Below are 24,088 nucleotides of genomic sequence, written 5' to 3'. Positions count from 1 at the left end.
CAGATGAGGCCCAACTCCCCATATCCCAAGCCTTAAGTTGTTGAACCCCTTGATTGTCTAGCTGGTAGACCCCAGGGTTCAGTTGCTGCTAGGTAAGATGAACAATGAATTAATAAGAAAGAAAAACTACTGACCTGTACTTTATCTGGTCCACTAAGGAAATGGCATGGGAAAATATTTTGAAGCATTCCAACATTGTTGACTATGAGAAAATGGAAGAATTTAAAGACTGTCAAAAGGTACCTGATACTATAGAAAATCGATCCACAACAATTTGAATTTCCTCAAAATTAGGACCTTTAAACCCCACAAAGATTAATCAAAATTTACTTGACTATTAAGGACCAGAGAAAAAGGGAATTTTCTTCCCAACTCCAAGTACTCCAAGTACAACCTGGAGTTTTTTCACTCTGTGATAAACTATCTACAACATTAATGTGAGTTTAAGTTTTACAAAGCACTTTCCTTACAATCCTGTTGTGTAGTAGTATAAACATTATTCCCACTTTATAGACAAGTAAACTAAAACTCAGTGTTTAAGTGGTATGCCCATGATCACAAAAAGAGTAAATGTATAAGGTAGATTTATAAGGAATTTTTCTATTTGGCACAAGCTGTGGTATAATGGAGAAAAATATTTAATTTACATTCAGAATATTAGGATTTGAATCTCAATACTGCCATTTCCTAGCCTTAGTTAACCACTCAGAGCATCAATTTTCTCATCTGTAAAATGGGAAAGTTTGAATTGCCCTCTCACAAAGTTGTGAAAACCAAATGAAATAATGCTTGTAAAGTGCTTTGTGAAGCTTGTACTTATACAAATGTAGACTATCATCCAGATTAAGTCACTGGTCCCTTCCATTTAGGTGAACAACTAAAAATTGAAATAATTTAAAATTAAGCTATGCATTCATTTTGAACTGATATCATTTAGTAAATGAAACTGATAATATTAGTCATATAATTTTTAAGTAAACTTTCACCGTCATCAATGGAAATTTTGTATTCCTAATTAACTTACCTAAAATTCCAATTTCTAATCCTTGAAGGTTCTCTTTGATGTTCTCATATATGTCATCTTTGGTGAAGTCAGCTTGTATGACCTTTACCTGACTACCTGTCGTCTTCTCTGTAAAGATGAGAATGAAAAGTACACAAAAGAAGGCACTGATCCTCCTCCTTGGTAATATGGGACCTCCATTTATTTTCAAATAATTCCTAAGGAAGCTATTTGGAAGGAGAACTCAATAACAGGAATCTATAATAGAATTTTCCATTGAGACATAAAACCTAAGTTCCAGAAGGACATAAAATAAACCACTGCAAATAATGAGACTTGCACAGTATATTATAGTTCCTATGATTTATTACTGTGGTATCACTTAACTGATCCTTACATACATCTGTCTACCTTCAATTCATGTTCTATTGTTCTGTGGGCACAATCAAGGTTGAAGCTCCCCAAGGTAACATTCACAATTTATTCTTCAAGCATTAAGTCTGGAGCCATTTATGATGTTCTTCTGGTATGAGTAGTATTTTCCTGTTCATTAGCCCATGTAGTTTTTTCCCCATTTAAAAAAATGTATCTGTTCATGGTTTCTTATGGGAAAGTGGTATTCCATCACAATCATATACCATAAATTGTTTAGCCATTCCCCAATTGATGAGCATCCTCTCAGTTTCTAGTTCTTTGCCACCACAAAAAGAGCTGCTACAAATATTTTGGAATGTATAGGTTCTTTTCCTATTTTCCTAATCTTCTAGGGAAATAGATCCAACATCTGTATTACTGAGTCTAAGGGTATACACAGTTTTATAACTCTCTGGATGTAATTCCAAATTGCTCTCCAAAATGGTTGGTTTAGTTCACAGTTCCACCAATAGTGTATTAATGCTTTTTTTTACACCCCCTCCAACATTTGTTATTTTGCCCTTTTTTAAGTTTAGCCAATCTAATGGGCACAAGATGAATTCTCAAAATTGCCTTGATTTACATTTCCCTAATCAGTAATGATCTAGAGCAATGATGGGCAAACTTTTTAAAGAGGGGGCCAAAAGAAAGGAAATGCTCATCTGTCTGTCTGTTTCTAAGGCAACTCTTTTGAAGTTTCATTGTATTGTATCCTACTCATTGTATTTGTCAGATTAGAAAAAAATGTCATGCAGTGGGATAGAACATTTTAGCCCCCCCCCCCCATCTGGCCCTTGGGCCATAGTTTGCCCATCACTGATCTAGAGCATTCTAGAGCATCTATAACTATAGAGCTATAAAGCTTTATATGGCTTTGATTTCTTCATCTAAAATAGTTTGTTCATATCTTTTGCCCATTTATTAATTGGGGATGGAATTCCCAATATAATTTTTTTAAAGATATGTTATTTTCCCAATTACATTTTATATGCAATATTTTAAATAACAATTTTTATCATGTTTTCTGAAATTATAAGATCCAAATTGTTTCTCTTCCTCCCTTCCTTCCTGCCTGTCAGAAATGGCAAGCAACTTGATCTGAGTTATATATGTATTATCATGCAAAACATATTTCCATATTGATCATTATCTCTATATATTTTAGATATGAGAGCTCTATCTGAGAGGCTGCTTATAAAAAATTTTCCCCAATTTTCTGCTTTCCTTCTAATCTTGGCATTATTTGTTTTAGTTGTACAAAACTTTTTCAATTTAATGTACTCAAACTTATTCATTTTACATTTCACAATGCTCTCTATCTCTTATAAATTCCTTTCCTATCCCTAAATTTTATAGGTAATATGTTCCCTTTCTTCTAATTTATTTATGGTATCTCCTTTTAGGTCTAGATCATATAACCTTTTTGATCTTATCTTAGTAAATGGTGTAAGATAGTGGTCTAGTTTCTGCCAAGCCACTTTCCAATTGACCCAACAATTTTTATCAAATGTGATCTCTTATCACCAAAACCTGGATCTAGGCTTTTGTCAAAAATGGGATGTGATTTGGGCGTGGAGTTATTGTTAATGTCAAAAATGTTATAAAGAGTTTAGCTAAGCAATATGATAGTCAGTAAACATTTATTAAATACCTACTATGTGCCATGTGATATGCTAAATACTTGATACTTCAGAATTCTGTTACAGATAGAGAGCATCCAGCCTCAGGCTGAAGCTTCATTTCTTTCTATGGGAAAAGCAATAACTCTTGATCTTCATCAGCTAATAAAAGACTATGCTTCTTGGGGGCTGCTATCCCCATCTTTGGATTTTGTAGCAGCTATTATTACCCCATATGAAGGGAGCTTCAGCCAACTTAAATTGAAGACAACTTAAAAATTTTTAAACCAATCAGATGGATTAAATATATTCTCATTGAATGTCATACTGCAAAGTACTTTAATGAATGATTCTGCAGCCATGAACTTGAGAAATGTTTCAGAGTAGTCAGTCTCTGGCACATTTGTAACTGAAATTACATATAAAGTTGAAAATTTGGGGTGCTGTTACTGCTATACCACAATACAAATATATGACCCTCCTAGGTTGAGAAAAGAAAGATTAAGGGAAAAGATAGATGCATAGTTTTCCAATCTTGGCTATGGGTCTTAAATGTCCAACTCTGTTAGGGAAGAATTTGAAAACACTGTTTCTTTAACCTCAAACAGATTACCTGCAATGGGGAGGGCAAAGTGGGTATGTACACAATGTCTTTGATTGCACAGGAATATGTGCAATATTGCTTCATAAAAAATGTGTAGCAAAAGCTACCCAGATTCTCTGTCCTGAGATTGGTGCAGACATTTTCAATGGGGAATATTAGTGCTTTAATTCTAGAGGCATTTCTTGCTAATTATATTTTAGTGATATAGGGAAGACATTAGGATGGCCCAAATCCTGACATAATCAATATTTGTTACTCACTTCATATGTCTAGCCAGAGTATAAAGGCAGGATATTTTATCCTCCAAGACTATGAATAAAGAGGTATCTGGGGAGAAAGAAAGAGAGGCCATGGAAGAAGGAAGAGGTAATACATCATCCTACTGACATGCCACACAGCTCGGGGGCCTCACTTTAAAGACCCCTGCTCTAGAGGAATGATATCTAGACCAACCATTTCAGGTGAATGCAGAAAGGATGAGCAAACTTGTTCTACAATTCTCAAAAGTTCTTTTATTACTAGGATCACTTACCAATCCCTTTGGCAACTGCCTGGAGCTTTTCGAGGGTTCTGCTGATCATCACAATATTTAGTCCATGTTTTGCTAGCTAGGGAGGTTTAAAAAACTAAGATTATTAATAGAATGACTTCTTGTTTTAACAGATAAGTGCAGAGCTTTACAGTTCCGCAATTATAGCAATCAGTATAAAATCCTTGCTTCAACCTGCTTATTAGACTGTGGGGCTTCCTAAAGTCAGAGTCAGATAATTGTTTTTTGAAGGTGGAAGGGGCAAAGAAGCCACCAATAAATGATAGGCATTATAGCTAGCTTTAAGGGAACAATATGACATTTTCCTGGCAGTGGTAATAGAGGGAACAGGTGATCAAATGAATTAGCATGTCTACAACACTGCAAAATTAAAGTGCTATATAAATGCTATCCAGCTATTACCTTCACCATCACCATCTTCATTATTATCATCATGTAGAATATAGCTCCTATTTGTGAGGGGATATAGCATGAGTGGAGAGTAGGTATGTGGAAGCAAAAGGCACAGTTATTTAACTCAAGTATATACAAGTAGCAGGTCTATCATCCAGTATATGTGTTGGTGGGATGTGTAAATGTGAGTGAGATATGTTAGTGTGTGCTGGTGAGTGAAAAGAAGTATTATTCAGGTTGGGAGTCCTGAGCAATTTGAGGGTATGTTTCAAGAATCAGCTGTGGATCTGAAAGGAACTGGATTTACTTCTAGAGCAAATCTCTATTTAGGGAACAGGGGCTAATTGAATAGGAAGGTAAGGTGCATAGGGCCTAGCACTCCAAACCCGTATGTAGCCTGTGAATTCAGGATGTACGAGGTCACAGTGATCCCCATAAAATAATCCAAAAGTTTAGTAGACTGAGGTGATGGAGCCTTGGAAGAGATGATTAAATAATTCACTTAGTTCTGTACTCTACTTGTCTCTTCCTGGAAAAAAAGAGGATTCTGGGTTGTGCAAGAGAGCCCAATACCAAAGCATGACAGTAAAAGAGGAGAGTCAGAAAAAAAAAAAGAAAGAAAAGAAGAGGTCTGTGTCACCTGGGTTTCATAGTCAGTATGTTACAATTGCTCCTCCCATGTGACTTTGAGACTAGACCTGACACTGTGTGAGTCAGCTCACAAAATTGATTCAACACCATCATCATCTATGAACACTATTATAATATAACCAACATCCTGAAATGTTGATACTCACAGTGTCATAGATTTAGAGATAGAAGGGATCTTAGAAATTACCTAGTCCAGTTTCCTCGTTTTATAGATGAAGAAACTGGTAAAGGCCCAATGTCACAAATGTAGTAAGTGACCATGACCTGAGATTCTGTGACTCCAATCCAGTCCTCTTTCAATTGCAGAATCCTGGCTACTAACCAAAATATGCTTGTTCTTTTGGATAATTCTATTTAACTGGACAAATGCAAAAATTCTAGTATTACCTGAAGCTTTTCTTTATTTATTTACATGCAGTGACCACAGACAGGTAGTAGTGCCATCTTCCAGATAACATTGTTCTCAATTTCTCCAGATCTAGCCCTTCCTCCTCTTCTGATTTTCTTGTATGTGCATGTTACCTCCTCTCAGAAAAATAGAAACTTTTAGGGAATAGGAATTGTTTCTAGTTTTGTCTTTGTACTTCCAGTGCTATTCACAGAGCCTTGCACATAGCTGGTAACAAATAAATACTTATTAATAGGATTGCCAGAGTGAGTCTAAGAACCAACTTACAAATCAAATCTAATTCCACAAATAGTGGCTGTACTTCGAGTCAAAATCAAAATGTGCAGAGGATATTTTATAAAAAATTCATTTTGTTCACTCATCTCTTTCCCATTCTACCCATTTACATAAACAACAACCATTATTTTTAAGTAGGCTCATTTTTTAATGGTATAAGCTGTATCTCTAATCAGGATAAGGATTAGTATTTTGATAATTTGGTTGAGATTTTATCTATTTCTTTTGCTAATGCTTAATTTTTTTTTAATTTTAAACTCTTAACTTCTGTGTATTGACTTATAGGTGGAAGATTCGTAAGGGTTGGGGGTCAAGTGACTTGCCCAGGGTCACACAGCTGGGAAGTGTCTGAGGCCAGATTTGAACCTAGGACCTCCTGTCTCTAGGCCTGGCTCTCAATCCACTGAGCTACCCAGCTGCCTCCTAATGCTTAATTTTTGACATAAGGACACCCATAAAAACTATTTTAAAACTTTCTCTCCTGTAGTTTAAAATATATTTTAAATGTTCAGAGCAAAAGCAAAAAAAAAAAAAAATCAGGAGTGGGAAGGGACATTTGGCTCCTCTGAGAACAAGCTAGCCTGACAAAGTTTATAGAAGAGTGGTTTAGTGCTAATTGAATATTGTTTTTCCTCTCAAAAGAAGAGAAGATACTGATTGAGTAAAGAAATTTGGTTACTGACTTATGATTGGAAGGAAATTATCTTTGATGATGAATAATACCCAGAAAAGGAAAGAAAGTGACATCATCTTTCCTTTCTTTTTGAGAGCTGAAAGAAAGATCCTCAAGTAATAGAAAGTATAGGGGAAAGTAGTTTGAAGCCTCTCACGTGATTATCAAGGAATTTCTCTTTTATAGGAGAAAGCCTAACCAATTAATGAGAGTTAAACATTTGAGAGAGGAAGTCATTCTAGCAACAATTCTCAATTAATGAAGGCAGCTGAATAAAAGGCCATCAGGACTTTTATGCCTAAACTGTTTTAAAAGTTCCTAAGCCTTACAAGAGCCAATATTGAAAAGCATAATCATTAAGAGAAAGCAAAAATTGCCATGGCGGTAAAAAATAAAATCAAGATTTTATTAAATAACTATTTATAGCCATTGAATTCATGAAAAAAATTTAAGGAAATAAAATGGAGATGTTTGAATTCCTTTAAATCTTGTTCCGTTATATCTATGTTCATAATTAGAATTTCATTAAATCATTTTTCCTTTTTATGTTAATGAGTTGTTTTAACGAGCATAAAGCTAAATCATGTTTCTTAATTTACCAGGCATATATTCCAATTATGTATACCTTAAGCTGGACTTATGCCAATAGTCCCAAAAGACCTCCAGTTTACAGCTACCTTGATTGCAGGCATAAAGATAATTTAGATCTGGAAGAGCCTTTAGGAGCCATAAAGCCAAATCCATTTATTTTACAGATGAAGAAACCAATACACAGAATGATACCTTTTTGCTGTTGTTTCAATTATTTTTCAGTCATGTCCTGACTCTTTGTGACCCCATTTGGGATTTTCTTAGCAAAGATCCTGGACTGGTTTATCATTTCCTTCTCCAGCTCATTTTACAAATAAGGAAATGAAGGTAGACAAAGCTCACTGGCTTGCCAAGGGTCACACAGTTGGTAAGTGTTTGAGGCCAGATTTGAACTTACTTCTTCCAGACTCCAAACCCAGTGCTCTATCCACTGTGTCACCTCTTTGTACCATATCATCTAGAAGAAACTAAATGACTTTAAAGAGCTGGTTTAAAAAAATCCGAATGTATGGGGGACAAAACTTTTAGTTTTTCATAGATTTAACAGGTTTGCTGTGCTCAAAACATATTTACAGACCATCAGGAAGGGAAGATGTGGAGGAGATGACCATGTGCTCCTACACAAATAGTCAAATTATCTACTTGGGCAGCTATGACTTCTTGTCTCTATTTTTTATTCTACATATATATGTTGTTCCCAATCTCCTCGATACAATTAGCTTTTTAAGAATATTTTTCAGCATGAAGCTTTGAACTTGTGAAGATGGGAAGGGAATACAGTTTCATGTTTTTCCCTTCTTTATGAGATTTTTCCCTTGTGTTTTACCCTTGTATGGAAAGTGGCCAGGGCAACTCCTTAAGGTTAATGAGTGGATTTAGTAGCATCAAGAATTAGACAGGAGGTTGGTTTGTGTGGCTTTGAGATGATCATAAGTCAACAGTCAATATATGCTGTCTGAATGTGGCTGAAGAGTATGGTATGGAGGAAGAAGTAGTGTTGGAGCAGGGGTGCCTTTTGTATGTGGCCTAATAGGTAAAAATGACAATAATTGAGCATAGAGCTTAAGTGTGTAGTATTATGTTGTCCTTTCCCCAATCTAGCCTCCTTGAGTTGTCTAATTAATATTTCTAAACCACATAGCTGATTATTTCACTCTTTGACTTTAGAATTTCAATGGCTCCCTATTGCTTCTAAGATAATCAAGATATAAATGAAGATAATAAGATATAAATTCTTCATCTGGCATTTCATCATTCATAGTCTGTTCCTGACCTGTCTTCCCAGATTAAATTCACATAAGTCTCCTTACATTTAACTTTAGGTCAACAAGTACTCACTATGTGCCGAGTGTTGTGCTAAGTGATAAAAACAAACAAACAAACAAACAAAAAAATGTGGTCCTCAACCTTAAGGAGCTCCGATTCTGATGGGGGACACAACTGGCAAATAACTATGTACATACCGTGTAATATATACAGGGTAAATTAGAGGTGATCCCAGAGGGAAGGCACTGGCAATGAGGAAGACTAAGAAAGGCTTATAGCAGAAGGTGAGATTTGAGATGAGACTTGAAGATGAGACTTTTCAGCCAAAATGGCTTCCTTTGAGTCCCATGTATGACATTTCATATTCCCCATCTGTGGCTTTGCACAAGTTCTCCTTTCATTCTTGGATTCAATTCCTCTTCAGAGAATTTGCAATTTGAGTCTCTCCATAGCTCGGTTTAAGAGCCTTAAGACTTCTGTGAGCCCACCTAGTTAGTGGTTAATGTTCCCCTTCTTAAGCAATTTCTTTTTTTGAAACCCTTATCTTTTATATGAGAATCAATGAACACTAAGTATTGGTTCCAAGGTAGAAGAGTGGCCAGGGCTAGGCAGTGGGGAGTTAAGTGAAGTAATAATTAATACTATTAAAATAGTGATGTTGTTTGGATGTGTCTGACTCTTTGTGATCTCATGGACATAGCACACCAGTATTTTCCATGGAGTTTTCTTGGCAAAGTTAGTGGAGTGGTTTGCCATTTTCTTCTCCAGTGGATTAAGGAAAACAAGTGGTTAAGTGACTTGTACAGGGTCACACACAGTATCTGAGGCTGGATTTGAATTTAGGTCTTTCTAACCCAGGCCTAGAGTTCTATCTGCTAAGCTACTTCTCTGCTTTCTAGTAATAATGGATAATAATAATTGAAATCTGGAAGAGAGAACGAGGCTGACAACTTTGCAAAACTCTGCCTCACTTAAATCCAGCTCACACAGTCAAGACATCATTGATCCTCTTCAAAAATGGAGAATGAACAACAACAAAAATAATGTTAGCTAACATTTCTATATGTGCCAGGCACTGGCTGAGCACTTTTTAAGTCTTTTCTCATTTAATCCTCACAATAACGCTGGCAGGTAGGTACTATTATTATTCCTGTTTTACAGTTGAGGAAACAGGCACACAGTTTAAGTGAATTGCCCACTAGCCATTAGCTAGTTAGGTGTTTGAAACTGGATTTGAACCAAGGTCTTCTTGTCTTCAGGCCCAGAATTCTCTCAACTGCCAAACTTGTTTTCTTTCTGTCTTCCCAGGTGACATTATATTGCGCATCTTTGTACATATTAAGATCCATTCATTCGTTCAATGGACATTCATAAAGTAGATACTCTGTGCCAAGTACTATACTAGGAACTGGATACAAAGTCAAAAGCAAACAATTCCTTCCTGCAAATAGTTTCCATGCTCCAAGAGTATACAGAAAGGTCAATACAAAATATTTAGAAAGTAATTGCTGGTTCCTAGCTGTTGATGCTGGGGAAATCACTTAACTCCCCACTGCCTAGCCCTGGCCACACTTCTACCTTGGAACCAATACTTAGTGTTCATTGATTCTCATATAAAAGATAAGGGAGATCAGTGGAGAAGTTATTGTCATAATCTATATAAGAGAGGATGAAGGCAGAGTAGCTAAGTGGCTCAGTGGCTAGAGAGCTAGGCTTGCAGATAGGAGGTCAAGTCACTTAACTCCAATTGCCTATGATTCTAAGACAGAAGGTAAGGCTTTTTTAAAAAAGAGAGACGGTGACAGACCAAGATAGAGAGAGAGGCAGAGACAGAGAGGATAAAGACTTAACTACAGTACCAGTCATTTGAACAGAGAGGAAATGGGTTGAATGAAAATATCTACAGGTTATTTTTTTTAAACATGGAAAGACCTACTGAAATTATGGAATGAAATGAGCAGAAGCAAGAAATACTATATACAACAATAAAATATTATTTGAAGAATGGCTTGTCTTTGTCCATTTCCAAAGAAAGAACTGATAAATATCAATAAGACATAGTCTTATATGCATGTATCTTTTTGTCAAATAATGTCTTCTCTAGGGCAGGGAGGGGAAGAAAGGAGAAAGATATCTGGAAATTTTAATGTAACAAACAAATTAATTAATTAACTAAAATTATATATATATGTATATATATATAATTTGACAATGTATTTTACTCGGCATAAACTCTCTCCTTTAATTTTCACAATAATTCATTGAAGAAGGTACTGTTTCCCCAATTTTACAAATGAAGAAACTGAGGCAATGTTGAGGTATGGTATCTTCTTGCCTAAAGGTCAACCTTTAGTAAGTGTGAATGGTAAGATTTGAATTAAGGTCTTCCTACTCCTACTCCTATGCTTTTAACAACTCTGGGGAGCTGAAACCTACATATCTTAGCAATTGATTAGATATGGAATAAGGAAGGAGAGAGAGATGGATAACTGTGAAGTTGAAAATGGTAGACGGTTAAATTGGATCTGAGATGCTTAGGAGGGATGTGCCAATTATCCAAGAACAGGGCCAAGGAGGGTTATCCTGGAGTGGATTCAAGGCCCTTCAAATCAGGATGAGGCTTACTGGGTTAAGAATAAGCTACAAAGTAACAAACTAGTAAAAACAGAAGACTTGAACAAAAATAACTATAACATTTCCCATTGAAGACGGAACAAGAGACTATAATGTAGCAGGAATGATAAAGTTTAGTTATTAAAGGAAACTTTCTTGATAGAAGAAGCACAAAACATCAGTCACAAATTCTATTAAAGCTTACATTATAATATCTCTTCCAACCCGTCTAGCTCAGAGCTTCAGTACCTTTCATTTCTGGGAGTTGGCAAATTACTTATCAGAGAGACAAAACTAGCTGGGCTGCCTGTTTTTGTAAGATCAAATGGAAAGCTAAGAACAGTTTTTCTTACCTGGGGTTGTACAGGGGCTGAATAAAAATGGAAAAACCTTGGTTTGCTCAAGGATCACACAAAAACAGGTGGGAAGAGGAATTTGGTCCTCAGACCCTAGTTTACTAACCCTTGATTATGCTCCTTAGTGATCTTTTGCAGAATCAAAGATCTAGAATTGAAAAGCTTCAGAGGCCATCTAATCCAGCCCCACCCCCCATTTTACAAATGTATAAACTGAGGCCTGGGGAGGTCAATTAACTTGCTCAAAGAGCACTTTGAACTTCTCTTATGTAATTATTATTCTAATTTGTATTATACAGCACACAGAAAATATACATAAGAGGCAGGATTTGAACCTTGGTCCTCTGATGACATTCCAATGTATTACTACTCTGCCTCCCCTTCCACCTTCTACATTTTTCCTTTTTAATCTAGCCTTCACCCTCCTAAAGCACGGTCTGAGAATGTTTCCTCAGTACTCAAAACTTTTCAATGGCTCCCCATCACTTATAGAATAAAAGCCAAAGTCCTTAGCTTGGCATTCAAGATATTTCGCTCCTTTCCCAAAGGTATTCTTCACTCCCTGTGTTTCTTCAATCTTCTTGCCTTTATTTACGGCTTTCTGAATCTGGAATGCCCTCCTCAATGATTACTCACATCCTACCTATCCTCTAAAACCAAGTTCCAATACAGAATCCTTTTTGAAGTCTGAAATCTCTCCTCTGGACTCCCCTTCATCTGATTTCATAGCATTTTGTACTCTTCTTGTGCACTTGTCATTCTAATTTAAATTTATATCACATTCATCTCACTGTTTGTCCTTCACTTTCAAAAAGGACCAATGACACCCCAGGATTATGTTCTGACTTGCTCATGAATTGGATTCAAGTGAGGCAAGGTTGCACAAAGTCATCAGCCTTGTTCTCTCTTCCAGAGTTTTCAAAAGTCCAGCAGCAAAGCATAAGTTAGGAAAATTGTTCTATAACCTACGCTAAATCTGTAAACTCTTTGAGGGCAAGGATCCAGTACTTGACACAAATGTGAGTGCTGAATACATGTTTGTTGAAGTGAATAATGGAATGAATTGAAAATGGCTTTATTGCTATGTTAGGAAGTTCAGGGGAGAACTAGCAAAATGCAAAAGAGAGGGAAGAGACAGACATTGAGAAGCAGAGAGAGAGGTAACTTTTTCTCTTTGGTTCCCCTTATAGCCTGCTGAGGGGAGAGATTTTTCCACAAGAATCCATCCTCCATTACAATCAAGGAATGAGGCCATTACATAGGTTCCATGCCATCACCCTGACAAAGGCAGATGTATGTTTTTTTCTGGACTAATCTTGATGCTATACAGCCCAGATCTAGGGGAATAAATTTGATAACCTTTTCAATCTGAGTTGTTCTATTACAGCCCAAGCTAAGGTATTTTTATAGCTTTAACACTAAACAAACATATATAAAGGCAGGAGTGCTCCAATTATGAAAATCTAGCAAATAAAATGATAAATTGGGGGGATAATTCACACCAACAAAGGACTCACTATCCAGGTTCCTGTAAATAACCTGCCCTCCTACGGTGCTTTAGAACATGAAAACACTTACAGATATGGATTCATAATTTTTTGGAGTATACCTTTTATCTAAAACAAGGCCAGCATAAGTAAAGCCTTAAAGGATGTTGCCTGGATAATCTTTGAAGAAACCAGGCTGCTGAGACTGCAGATCACTAGAATAAGATCTTGAAGTTGGTTCCCAGCTGCAGCAGCTGCCTGTCCTAAATTTTCCTCAAAACAAAACACTAAGCCTGTTCAATCTCAAAGCTGACTCCCTGCAATGATGTCCTAAAGCCCTATCTATATACGTAGAAAACTTTTCTCCCACCCTTGAGACTCCCAGAAACAATGGAAAGAATGTCTGAGAAATCAGAACCTTTGTTTCCTAATTCACTTCATCAAACTTCGAAAGGGGAAATTGTCCATTAAAGGCATTGTGGGCAGCCATTTGCATTCACCACACAAAAGATGCTAGCTTCCTAAGCTGCTCTTTACTAACTGTTCAGCTATTCCCTAGGGCCCCTGCAAACACTTAGACCTAGGAGGTTTTGAAAGCTCATTTTAAGGGAGGCATGTGAAGGAATCAGAGGGAATGGGAGGAACACCACCCCTACCCCCATCCTCAAAACAAAGAGAACTCTGATTGTCTGGGAGATGACATTGTTCCCTTTGTCTACCCAAAACCCAACTCTTGTCTATTTCAGGGATGGTCAAGGACACCCTATACACTGGATTTTTTCCAGACCTTCTTTTCAGAAAATTCAGGTTTTTAAGTAGGCTGAAATCCCAGATGTCCGGGGTTTTTTTTATATGATAATCCAGAACACGAGTAATCATATTATGATGAATAACCTTTCTGGAGTGTGAGTGTGTGTGTGTGTGTGTGTGTGTGTGTGTGTGTGTGTGTGTGTGTGTTTTCACTCTTGTCTACCCCCAGCACTTTAGGTTATTGCCTGTGGAGTCTATGTAAATAAAGAACATTTATTTATGCTGATACTTAATGAGTAATGGGGAAAGAAGAAAAAAATGGGCTGCTATTAGCTGACAATGGTTCAAAAGAAAGAGTGTGAATTCAGGTGTGCATATGTGGGTAGAAGAGGAGAAAGATAGAGTCTGGACATGTATATGTGATTTTATAGATCCTAGGAAGAATTCTTTCCCCTCCAAAAATAAAGGATTTTCCCTATTTGCCTAAATTATGTAATATAATGGAACAAAGCCTTCAGTTCCTTTCTAGCTGTGACTACAGATACCATAAAGCAAAAGTACCCCATCCCCAAGGAGGAAATGCATTCATTTACTTATATTCAGAATAAGGTGTAAATGACTGATATAATCTTTCCTGAGAGCAAGTTTGAGGTGTAGTAATGGAGCTCTTGAAGGACAGAGAACTATAGTGTGAGGGAAATGGGTTAAAGCCATGTTGGCAAACCTATGGCACATGTGCCAGAGGAGGCTGCTCCTCCCCCTCCCCTCTCCATCCATGCCTGAGAACATTTTTCACATCACAGTTCCCTCTGCCCAGCAATCCAATAAGAGTACTTCCTCCCTCCCTTGTCTGGGGTAGGTCATGGTGGTGGGGAGAAGGATGCTGGCACGCAGCATGAGGGCTGCAGTTTAGGCACTTGGTCTCTAAAAGGTTTGCCATCACTGGGTTAAAGAAAGGGGAGAGTTGAGCTACAGAAAATCAACTCTCTATCCATTAGAAATTTGCCCAGAATAAAGAACAACTAGAAAGGAAGAGTAGACAAGATCAGAATGAAAATGCCTCTCAGGAAAGGTATGAATCATATAACAAATTCATGGAGTCCTCTTTTTAAAGTGCCAGGAAATCATTTGTGCTATAATTTAGCCTGAACTTAAGAGATGAACCTGGATAATCACATAGGAAGGGCATGATTTCCTCAAAAAACAAAAGAACTTCCCTGACCTAGGGCCAGAAATAGAATAAAACAGGGAGAGATCACAGACATCTCAAAGTACAATGAAGAGGATTTTCCCTATACAATGGTTCAGTGGTTCTGAAATCTCTCGTAGGCAAACCAGGATGAAATCTATAATTTTACCTTGTGCTACAACTGCCTCATGCAGGACAAAGAGTTTATTGTTAACTTCCCATTGTGAACTTTTAGACCTGGGAAATAGAAATGACTACAAATCAGAGTTTGACATTATTTTGTTGATTGTAAACTACTTAAGAAAATGATGAAAAAATGCTAATAATGCAGATTAAATTTGAAAAAGTATGGTGTGTACTTTTTTGTGAGGAAAGCTAGTAATTAAACCTTTGCCATTACACTTTTGACTGTATACTTATATAATTTGCCTACTCATATTGAGTTTGTTCTTTAAGATCCTTACACTGTAGGCATGTGTATCTGTCAAATGGCTGATCCTAATAAAATTCTGCTAGAAGAAAGAGATGGAAGTTATAAAGCATCCAGTTTGAAGGATGTAGGAAAAAGTAATCTCTAACCCAAATTTTTAAGGGGCTACTAGATCAAAGGCCTTCAGACCACATACCCTTTGACCCATAGGGTTTTGCCATAATTATAAAGAAAGAAATAAAACACTGGTTCTTTTCTTTTTTAATTTCTTTCATGACATTTTTATCAACTAGCTCTTAAAAATTTTTTAAGTATGTTCTATTCCTACTGCTGAGATGACACTGAACATTTTTGTGACCTAAATTAACAGATCTCCCAACCAACCATAGAAATCAAAGTTCAATCACAGAAAGCCACTACTAATTATTGACAAGAAAAGACTGCCTTCAGTGACTGGGAAAGAAACAGGAAAAATTATAACACTCAATTGCAACCTGAGCAACTGAGATCATCCTGCTCTGAGATTGACCTGAAAAATTTACTGCTAGAAAAATATGGCTATTTACAGCAAACCTTCAAATGACTATCTCTTTAGTCCATCCATCCTGGGATGGTATTAAATTTGGAGCAGGAAAGGGCCAGTTGAAAATAAGTCATGCTTGGAATCAGGAGAATTTTGATTTCACATTCTTTCTCTGAACCCAGTTGTGTGGCCATGGGCAAGTATTTCATGTCCCTGAACCTCCGTTTCCTCATCTATAAAATAGTAACTATTTTCATTGTTCCCATCTCACAGAGTTATTGTGAGGATCAAGTGAGATAATTTTTATGAAGCATTTTGCACATCTTAAAACATTATAAGTGTGAGAAATTATTATTATCTTGGGCAAATCACAACCTCTCAAATGCTGTCTCCCCATTTGTATAATTTGGAATAAAAATTCCCAACCTATTTCAGAATTGTTCTAAGGAAGGTGTTCTGATGAACTTACAGTACCATGTAAAATGTAAATCATTATTATTATTATACAGTCAAACTTTCACATTTTACAGATGAGGAAACTGGGTTTCATATTAAGAGAATGGATTAAGATCCCTTCTGGGTAAAGGCAGAGCCAAGATGGCGATTTAGTAGCAGTGAAAGCTGAAACCACTCTGACAATCCTTCCAAACCAACCTTTAAAAAGTACCTCAAAACAACAGGAGTAAAAAACCAACAGTAAGATGGAGTAAAGGGCTCTCTAGCTAAACACAACTTGAAAAATAGGCAGACAGAGTTGATTTTCATGGGATTAGAGGGAACAGGGAACAAAACTGCACACAGAGGAGTCCTGACCAACCACCCTACCAACTACTGTGACAGATTCCAAAACTGAGCATAGGCCAACTTTGGGATCCTGGGACTATACCAACAGAAGAGCACCTTAGATCCACCCTGTAAAGTCCCAGGCCCTGGCACCAGCCTACAGTGAGGCCTGGAAGTCCATAGCACTGGACTCTTTTAAACTTGACCTGCTACAGTGAAGACATAGCACCAGGGCAAAATAGCTCACAGTGCTTAGCCCTGCAAGCCAGCAAAAGAGGAGACAGAATCATCAGCTTTCAGAATTCCCAGTCCACAGGCAAAAAAAAAAAAACTGGGAAAATGAGCAAACAGCAAAAGAAACTCCTAACCTTATAAAATTTGTATGGCAACAAAGACCAAAGCACAGAATGAACGAGGACAGTGAGATTCAAGAAACCACATGCAAAACTTCAAATGAAGTGAGGAGGTGCAGATTCTAGGATTCTAGGAGGGAGATGATTTTAGATGGGGAATTTAAGGCATATGAGACAGCCAGTAAAAAGGCAGTCAGGAGACAGAATATCATGTGTGAGGAACAGTAAAATGCCAGTGCTGATGAATGCAGTAGTAAACTATGGATGAGGAGTGAGGTATAAGAAAACCATCAATGTAGGCTTTACAACTAGATTGTAAAGGGTTTTTAAATCCTGACAAATGACATTATATTTGATTCTGGAAATGTAATAAAACCAATGGAGTTTATTGAGTAAGATATTGATATCATCAGGGCAGCTATGCGCTACCTTGGATTGTTATGATTAAAATTCTATGGAGAGAGAGACAGACAGACAGAGAGACAGACAGACAGATAGACTGACTGACTTTGAGCAAGTCACTTAACCCTGCCTCAGTTTCCTGATCTGCAAAATGAGCTGGAGAAGGAAATGACAAACTATTCCAATATCTTTGCCAGGAAAATCCCAAATGGGGTCATAAAGCATCAGGTGCAACTGAACTACAAGAAATAGAGTGAATAATATTTTCAAAGAAAGCACTTTATAAACTTATCAAATAATTTTATAATTGTGAGATATGGTGTATTAGAAGAGGAAAGTATGCAATAAGGAAATCTACTCCCAATAAAAACAAAAACTCCATCTCAAGGTGAGAATTTTTTTTATGTAAACAGAAAAGAGCTGAACATAATTGAGCCACCCTCAGCTTTATTCTTGAGGAGCTCAGAGCTACCCACAGGTCCTGCCTAGCCCAAGGCTAATTCCATCCAAAAGTAGGGAGAACATAATGTATAATGGAGAGCATTGTATATTGATTTAATGTCTTTATCAAAAGCCATGATCAGAGCTGAAAGCAACTCTAAGGCATATAATTCAAGAACATAAAGTTGCCTTGGGTGAGGTTTTAAGTAGCTTTAGTGAAATGTTCAGTCAATAAATGGACTTAAAGATAATTGTTCCCTACAATAACCATTCTCTCTGTCAGAAGTGATTTCCCAAAGTGTAATTCAAAGTGAAATTATTATCCAGTATCTGATAACTAATACTGCTGTGCAGAAGTTGCCAATTGCTGTGATATGATGATTGGAGGCAGGCAAGCTATAGTTTGGGGGAACTAAAAACAAGAGAAAATAATAGAAATGCACTCTTAAAAAATTTAAGGGCATCAGAAAACTGGTGAACATTATTATCATGGCCACATACTATGTGCCCCATTCACAGCAAGAAAGCTTTTCACTATTCTCCTACGAAGTAGAACAAATTACATCCCCTCTCTGGACCTCAGATGGTATTGTTTAATTTGTTTAATTAAGGTTGTTTAATAAGCAAGGCTTGCTGCTAGATGCTAGGAATGCAAAGGCAAAAAAAAAAAGGCCATTGCCCACAATAAGCTTACATTCTATTGGGTAGTTTTTTTCAGAAGCTCAAGGATTGTCCTTTACCTTTCTTTGCATCCCTCAGGGATACATCAATTTTTGGCTGATTGACTTAATGACTGAATGCTCTTCTTGCCCTTGCTAAGGAGTAAAAGTTGGAAGGAGAGGAGAGGGAGAGGGAGAGAATAGCTCTGTGGCTAAGGAAAAATAAATATCAAAATTTAATCTATCCCCCAGGTCCCCAAACCACAGAACCCTAACATCCCAAAATTATAAGGGATCTCAGAGATAATCTTTTCCTCAAAGAGGAGTGAAAGGGAGCTGGTAGCCTCCTCAAGTCTTACCTAGGAGAATGGTCTTTTGTCAGGGCCAGGGGAAAAGGAAGAAAAAGAGTGGGGTGAGGGAGAAGACATGCCAAAACAAGATAAGATTCTAGAAAAAGCTGGGGCAGCCTGGTGTAGGGTAGTATTTCTTAGAGTATAATCCACAGGACCCAAGACCCTTTCAGGGGTCCCCAAGGTAAAAATTATTCTATTGCCTATTAAAATACTTTTCTGTTTTCCAATGTTTTCCAAATACACATCTGAGTGAGTGCAGATTTTCTTTATAGTCTTCAACTAAAATGACCCATCACAATAAATTGAATGCAGAAGTATATATAAGAATCTGTCTTCTATGAAAACAGACATCAAAGAGGTTTGCAAAAACATATAAAGCAGGGGCAGCTGGGTAGCTCAGTGGAGTGAGAGTCAGGCCTAGAGACAGGAGGTCCTAGGTTCAAACCCAGCCTCAGCCACTTCCCAGCTGTGTGACCCTGGGCAAGTCACTTGACCCCCATTGCCCACCCTTACCAATCTTCCACCTATGAGACAATACACCGAAGTACAAGGGTTTTAAAAAAAAACATATAAAGCAATGTCACTCTTCTCTAAATTTTTTATTCTGGGAAATATAGAGTTCTTAAATAAAATTATTTATGCTAATATATAAAGAGTTTACTATTTTAATGAATCAATAAATATTCTGAATATTATCCATTTTAATTTCAAATATGATAGATATTAATAGATGTAACCTCTTTTAAACAAAAATTCTTTGGGAGTGCTCAATCATTTTTAAAAGTGTAAAAGGGATCAAGAAGTTTGAGAAGTCCTGGTATATTACATAGAATTCTGAACTTGAATTTGGGAAGATTGGGGTTCAAATCCCCACCTCTTTTTAATCTTGTTTTATCTCAATAGGATCATATAAAATGGGCAAACCAAAGTCTCACTAGTAACCAAGAAAGGAATGGTTCAAGTTGGTGTCAGTTGTTGCTATGGGAAACCTTTGCCAACTCCCCACTCCCTAACCAGATTGTGAGGTCTAGGTAGCTGTAGTGAAAACTGGTTTCCAACAGGTCTAGAATCCCATAGTAAGAGAGAATTCCCTGGGTCTGATCTTGATTACAATCTCTTGAGTCAGAAAAGCTGGATTTGAGTCCTTTGTAACTTTGGGCAAATCACCTTCCTAGGCCTCAGTTTCCTTATCTACAAAATAAAGGGCATAATTAGATGGATTCTAAAGTTCCCCCATCTAGCTTTAAACCTAAGATGGACCTTTTCTAGTCTATGAGGATTAATTTAAGCAGAAAATACTTGAGGCACTACTTAAGGGTACCATGGTCTAATGAATTACTGAATTGTTGGCTATGTGTCTAAGACAAAGTTATTTAATACAAAACTCTTTGCATTTAGTATGCTAGGAAGGAAGGAAGGAAGGAAGGAAGGAAGGAAGGAAGGAAGGAAGGAAGGAAGGAAGGAAGGAAGGAAGGAAGGAAGGGAGGGAGGGAGGGAGGGAGAAAGGAAATTCTGCTAACTCTTGAAGTTGTTAGTAAGGCAATGGATTTTGCTGAATGGCATGTAGATCTCATTTCTAATTAGGCATTGGGTTGTGCACAATAATGATGACAACAAGTCTTAAATGGAGAGAGAATGTTGAATAGCAGCAATCTTTAGTATAAAACATGGATGTTCCTTGTAATTTACCTCATATGCATATGCTTTCCCAATTCCATCTCCAGCACCTGTGATCACTGAAAAAGGAGAAAATAGTTTCAATTTTTTTAAACCTTACTTCACATCCAAAATTTTTATTCTGCCTATTTCTGCCTGTATTCGATAATCCATAGTTCCTTCAGTGCTACTGCCTCTCCTTCTGAACTGTAAAATTAGCATTAATAGCCCTCTCACCTCTGCTTAACAAAAGGTTAAAAATTTAGGGGGAGGTAGAGACATTCCAAAAAAGAGGCCTTATCGGGCTCAAGGAACATTCTATTCAGACCAGGGACTCCTCAGTTATAAAAATTTGGACAGAAGAGTCTGAACTGCTTCAAGGACAGGTACCCTGTCTAAATTATCTCTAATGGTTCACACTGTAATGTCCTTTTAAGAACAATTGGGCCACTCATTCATTTGAAAAATCATTTTCCTTTTCATGGTCCTGTCAGTAACCAAGTACAATGTCTAGATGAAGGAGGGAATCTCTGTATATTGGCATCAGATAGCAAGATACTAGGATCATAGTAATGTGGAACTCTAGGTTTACTTTGTACCCCCAAATTATAGAAGTGCTTCAGGTCAAATTATAAGTAGGAAAATTCCTTTGCTTCCTTGCATTTTTGTTAAGGCTAATGAAAGGGTCAGCCTGGACTTTAAAGACTAATGATAAGAAAGACCCTTGAGAGAATTATCCCCTTTGGATTCTCCTCTAGGTTTTGAGATGGACACAGATATACATATTCTAGTTATGCCCCAATTATCATCAGGTTGAAATCTAAGACATTTACCTAAGCTATACCCTATGTCTTCAGGACATAATATATCACTCTGACCCTAGTCAGATGACCAACTCCCACACACCCTTCTGCCTGAATTCACACCCTCCTTAAGTCATGTATCACCTGATCCCTTCGAGGAGGCAGCTTTCTGTCTATGCTATCCTCCCTGCCAAATTCAACATGAATTCCAAATGAATAAATTTCTCTTTTTATTTCTAAGCTAAGTTATGAAGTCCTGCATTCTTGCAAAGGGTACCCATCTCAAAACCCCAGGGGCTCATCCCAAGCCCCCCCAACAATAGCTATAAACCCAGAAGAAATTTAGAGGTCCGCTTAATCCAATCTTCTCATTTTACAGATGAGGAAATTAAGGCCCAGAGGCAGAGAAATTATATGTACAAAGGCATATAAGTCAATAGTGTCAAAATTATTACTGGATTTGAACCCAATTTCTCTGACTCTACCTCCGATATCCCTTCCACTGAACTTCTCTACTTCCCTATAAATGTAATGGCAAAAAAGAAAGGGGATAAGGAAAAAGGAAGATAAAGAAGGGAATAAGCATGTATTGAGAACCACTATGCCAACACAGTTGCTGAGCACCTTACAAATATTATCTCATTTGGTCCTCATAACAACCCTGGGTAGGTTAACTAAGTGCTATGATCCCCGTTTTACAGCTGAAGAAACTGAGGCAGCCAGAGGTTATGTGACTTTCCCAGGGTCACACAGCTAGTAATTTTCTGAGGTCACTTTTGAACTCAGGCCCAGTGTTCTACTCACTATATACCTAGCTGTCCCATGGTCACACAGCTAATAAATACTAAAGGCAGAGCCCAGGTCAAGGGCTCTGAATATTTTAATATGTCAAAATTGTGAAAATTATTACCCTAGACAATATAAAATACTTAGGAATCTATCTACCAAAACAAACACAGCAATTATACAAAAACAACTACAAAACACTTTCCAAACAAATAAAACTGGATCTAAACAACTGGAAAGCCATTGGTTGCTCATGGGTAGGACGAGCTAACATAATAAAAATGACCATTCTACCCAAATTAATTTACCTTTTTAGCACCATACCTATCAAACTACCAAAAAACTTCTTAACTGAATTAGAAAAAACTATAACAAATTTCATTTGGAATAACAAAAGATCAAGAATATCAAGGGAAATAATGAAAAAAAATGTGAAGGAAGGGGGCCTAGCAGTACCAGATATTAAACTATACTATAAAGCAGCAGTCATCAAAACAATATGGTACTGGCTAAGAGATAGAAGGGAGGATCAGTGGAATAGACTTGGGGTAAATGACATCAGCAAGACAGTGTATGATAAACCCAAAGAGCCCAACTTTTGGGACATGAATCCACTATTTGACGAAAATTGCTGGGAAATTTGGAAAACAATATGGGAGTAGATTAGGTTTAGATCAGCATCTCACACCCTACACCAAGATAAATTCAGAATGGGTGAATGACTTGAATATAAAGAGGGAAACGATAAATAAATTAAGTGAACACAGAATAATATACTTGTCAGATCTTTGGGAAAGGAAAGAATTTAAAACCAAGCAAGAGTTAGAGAAAATTACAAAATGTAAATTAAATGGTTTTGATTATATTAAGCTAAAAAGCTTTTGTACAAACAAAAACAATGTAGTCAAAATCAGAAGGGAAACAACAAATTGGGAAAAAATCTTTATAACGAAAAACTCTGACAGGGGTCTAATTACTCAAATATACAAGGAGTTAAAAAATCAAGCCATTACCCAATTGATAAATGGGCAAGAGACATGAATAGGCAATTTTCAGGTAAAGAAATCAAGAGTATCAATAAACACATGAGAAAGTGCTCTAAATCTCTAATAATTAGAGAAATGCAAATCAAAACCACTCTGAGGTATCACCTCACACCTAGCAGATTGGCTAAAATGAAAGAAGGGGAGAGTAATGAATGCTGGAGGGGATGTGGCAAAATTGGGACATTAATGCAGTGCTGGTGGAGTTGTGAACTGATCCAACCATTCTGGCTGGCAATTTGGAATCTTGCTCAAAGGGCTATAAAAGAATGCCTGCCCTTTGATCCAGCTATACCATTGTTGGGTTTGTACCCCAAAGAGATCATAGATAAACAGACTTGTACAAAAATATTTATAGCTGTGCTTTTTGTGGTGGCAAAAAACTGGAAAAGGAGGGTATGTCCTTCAAATGGGGAATGGCTGAACAAATTATGGTATATGCTGGTGATGGAATATTATTGTGCTAAAAGGAATAACAAACTGGAGAAGTTCCAGGTGAACTGGAAAGACCTCCAGGAACTGATGCAGAGCGAAAGGAGCAGAGCCAAAAGAACATTGTACACAGAGACTGATATACTATGGTAAAATTGAATGTAATGGACCTCTGTACCAGCAGCAATACAAAAACCCAGGACAGTTCTGAGGGATTTATGGTAAAGACGCTACCCACATCCAGAGGAAGGACTGCAGGAGAAGAAACATATAAGAAAAACAGCTGCTTGAATGCATGGGCTGGGATGGACATGATTGAGGAGGTGGACTCGAAACTACCACACCAATGCAACTAACAACAATTTGGAAATAGGTCTTGATCAAGGACACATGATAAAACCAGTGGAAATGTGTGTCGGCCATGGGTGGGGGGAATGCGGGGGGTGAAGGGGAAAGTAGGAGCATGAATCATGTAACCATGTTAAAAATGAATATTAATAAATGTTTAAAATTTTAAAAAAATTGTGAAAATTACCAAAGATTCTTATCTATTTGCTTAAACACATTGACAAGATTCTCT

At 37.1% G+C, this 24,088-nt stretch overlaps 1 protein-coding gene across 1 annotated transcript in view; it reads right to left on the bottom strand.

The window, feature by feature from the left end:
* HSD17B3 (hydroxysteroid 17-beta dehydrogenase 3) overlaps positions 1 to 24,088 on the bottom strand; it is a 51,633-nt gene that overhangs the window by 22,913 nt on the left and 4,632 nt on the right. The window contains exons 2-5 of the mRNA XM_044657557.1: positions 20,478 to 20,524; positions 4,173 to 4,248; positions 1,025 to 1,132; positions 135 to 202 (exon numbers count right to left, since the gene is read on the bottom strand). Of these exons, the coding sequence (XP_044513492.1) occupies positions 135 to 202; positions 1,025 to 1,132; positions 4,173 to 4,248; positions 20,478 to 20,524 (299 nt within the window). The remainder of the gene's footprint in view (positions 1 to 134; positions 203 to 1,024; positions 1,133 to 4,172; positions 4,249 to 20,477; positions 20,525 to 24,088) is intronic.

Source organism: Gracilinanus agilis, chromosome 1, assembly GCF_016433145.1.
Source record: "Gracilinanus agilis isolate LMUSP501 chromosome 1, AgileGrace, whole genome shotgun sequence".
Classification (NCBI taxonomy): domain Eukaryota; kingdom Metazoa; phylum Chordata; class Mammalia; order Didelphimorphia; family Didelphidae; genus Gracilinanus; species Gracilinanus agilis.
This window is presented reverse-complemented; position numbering and strand designations above follow the sequence as displayed.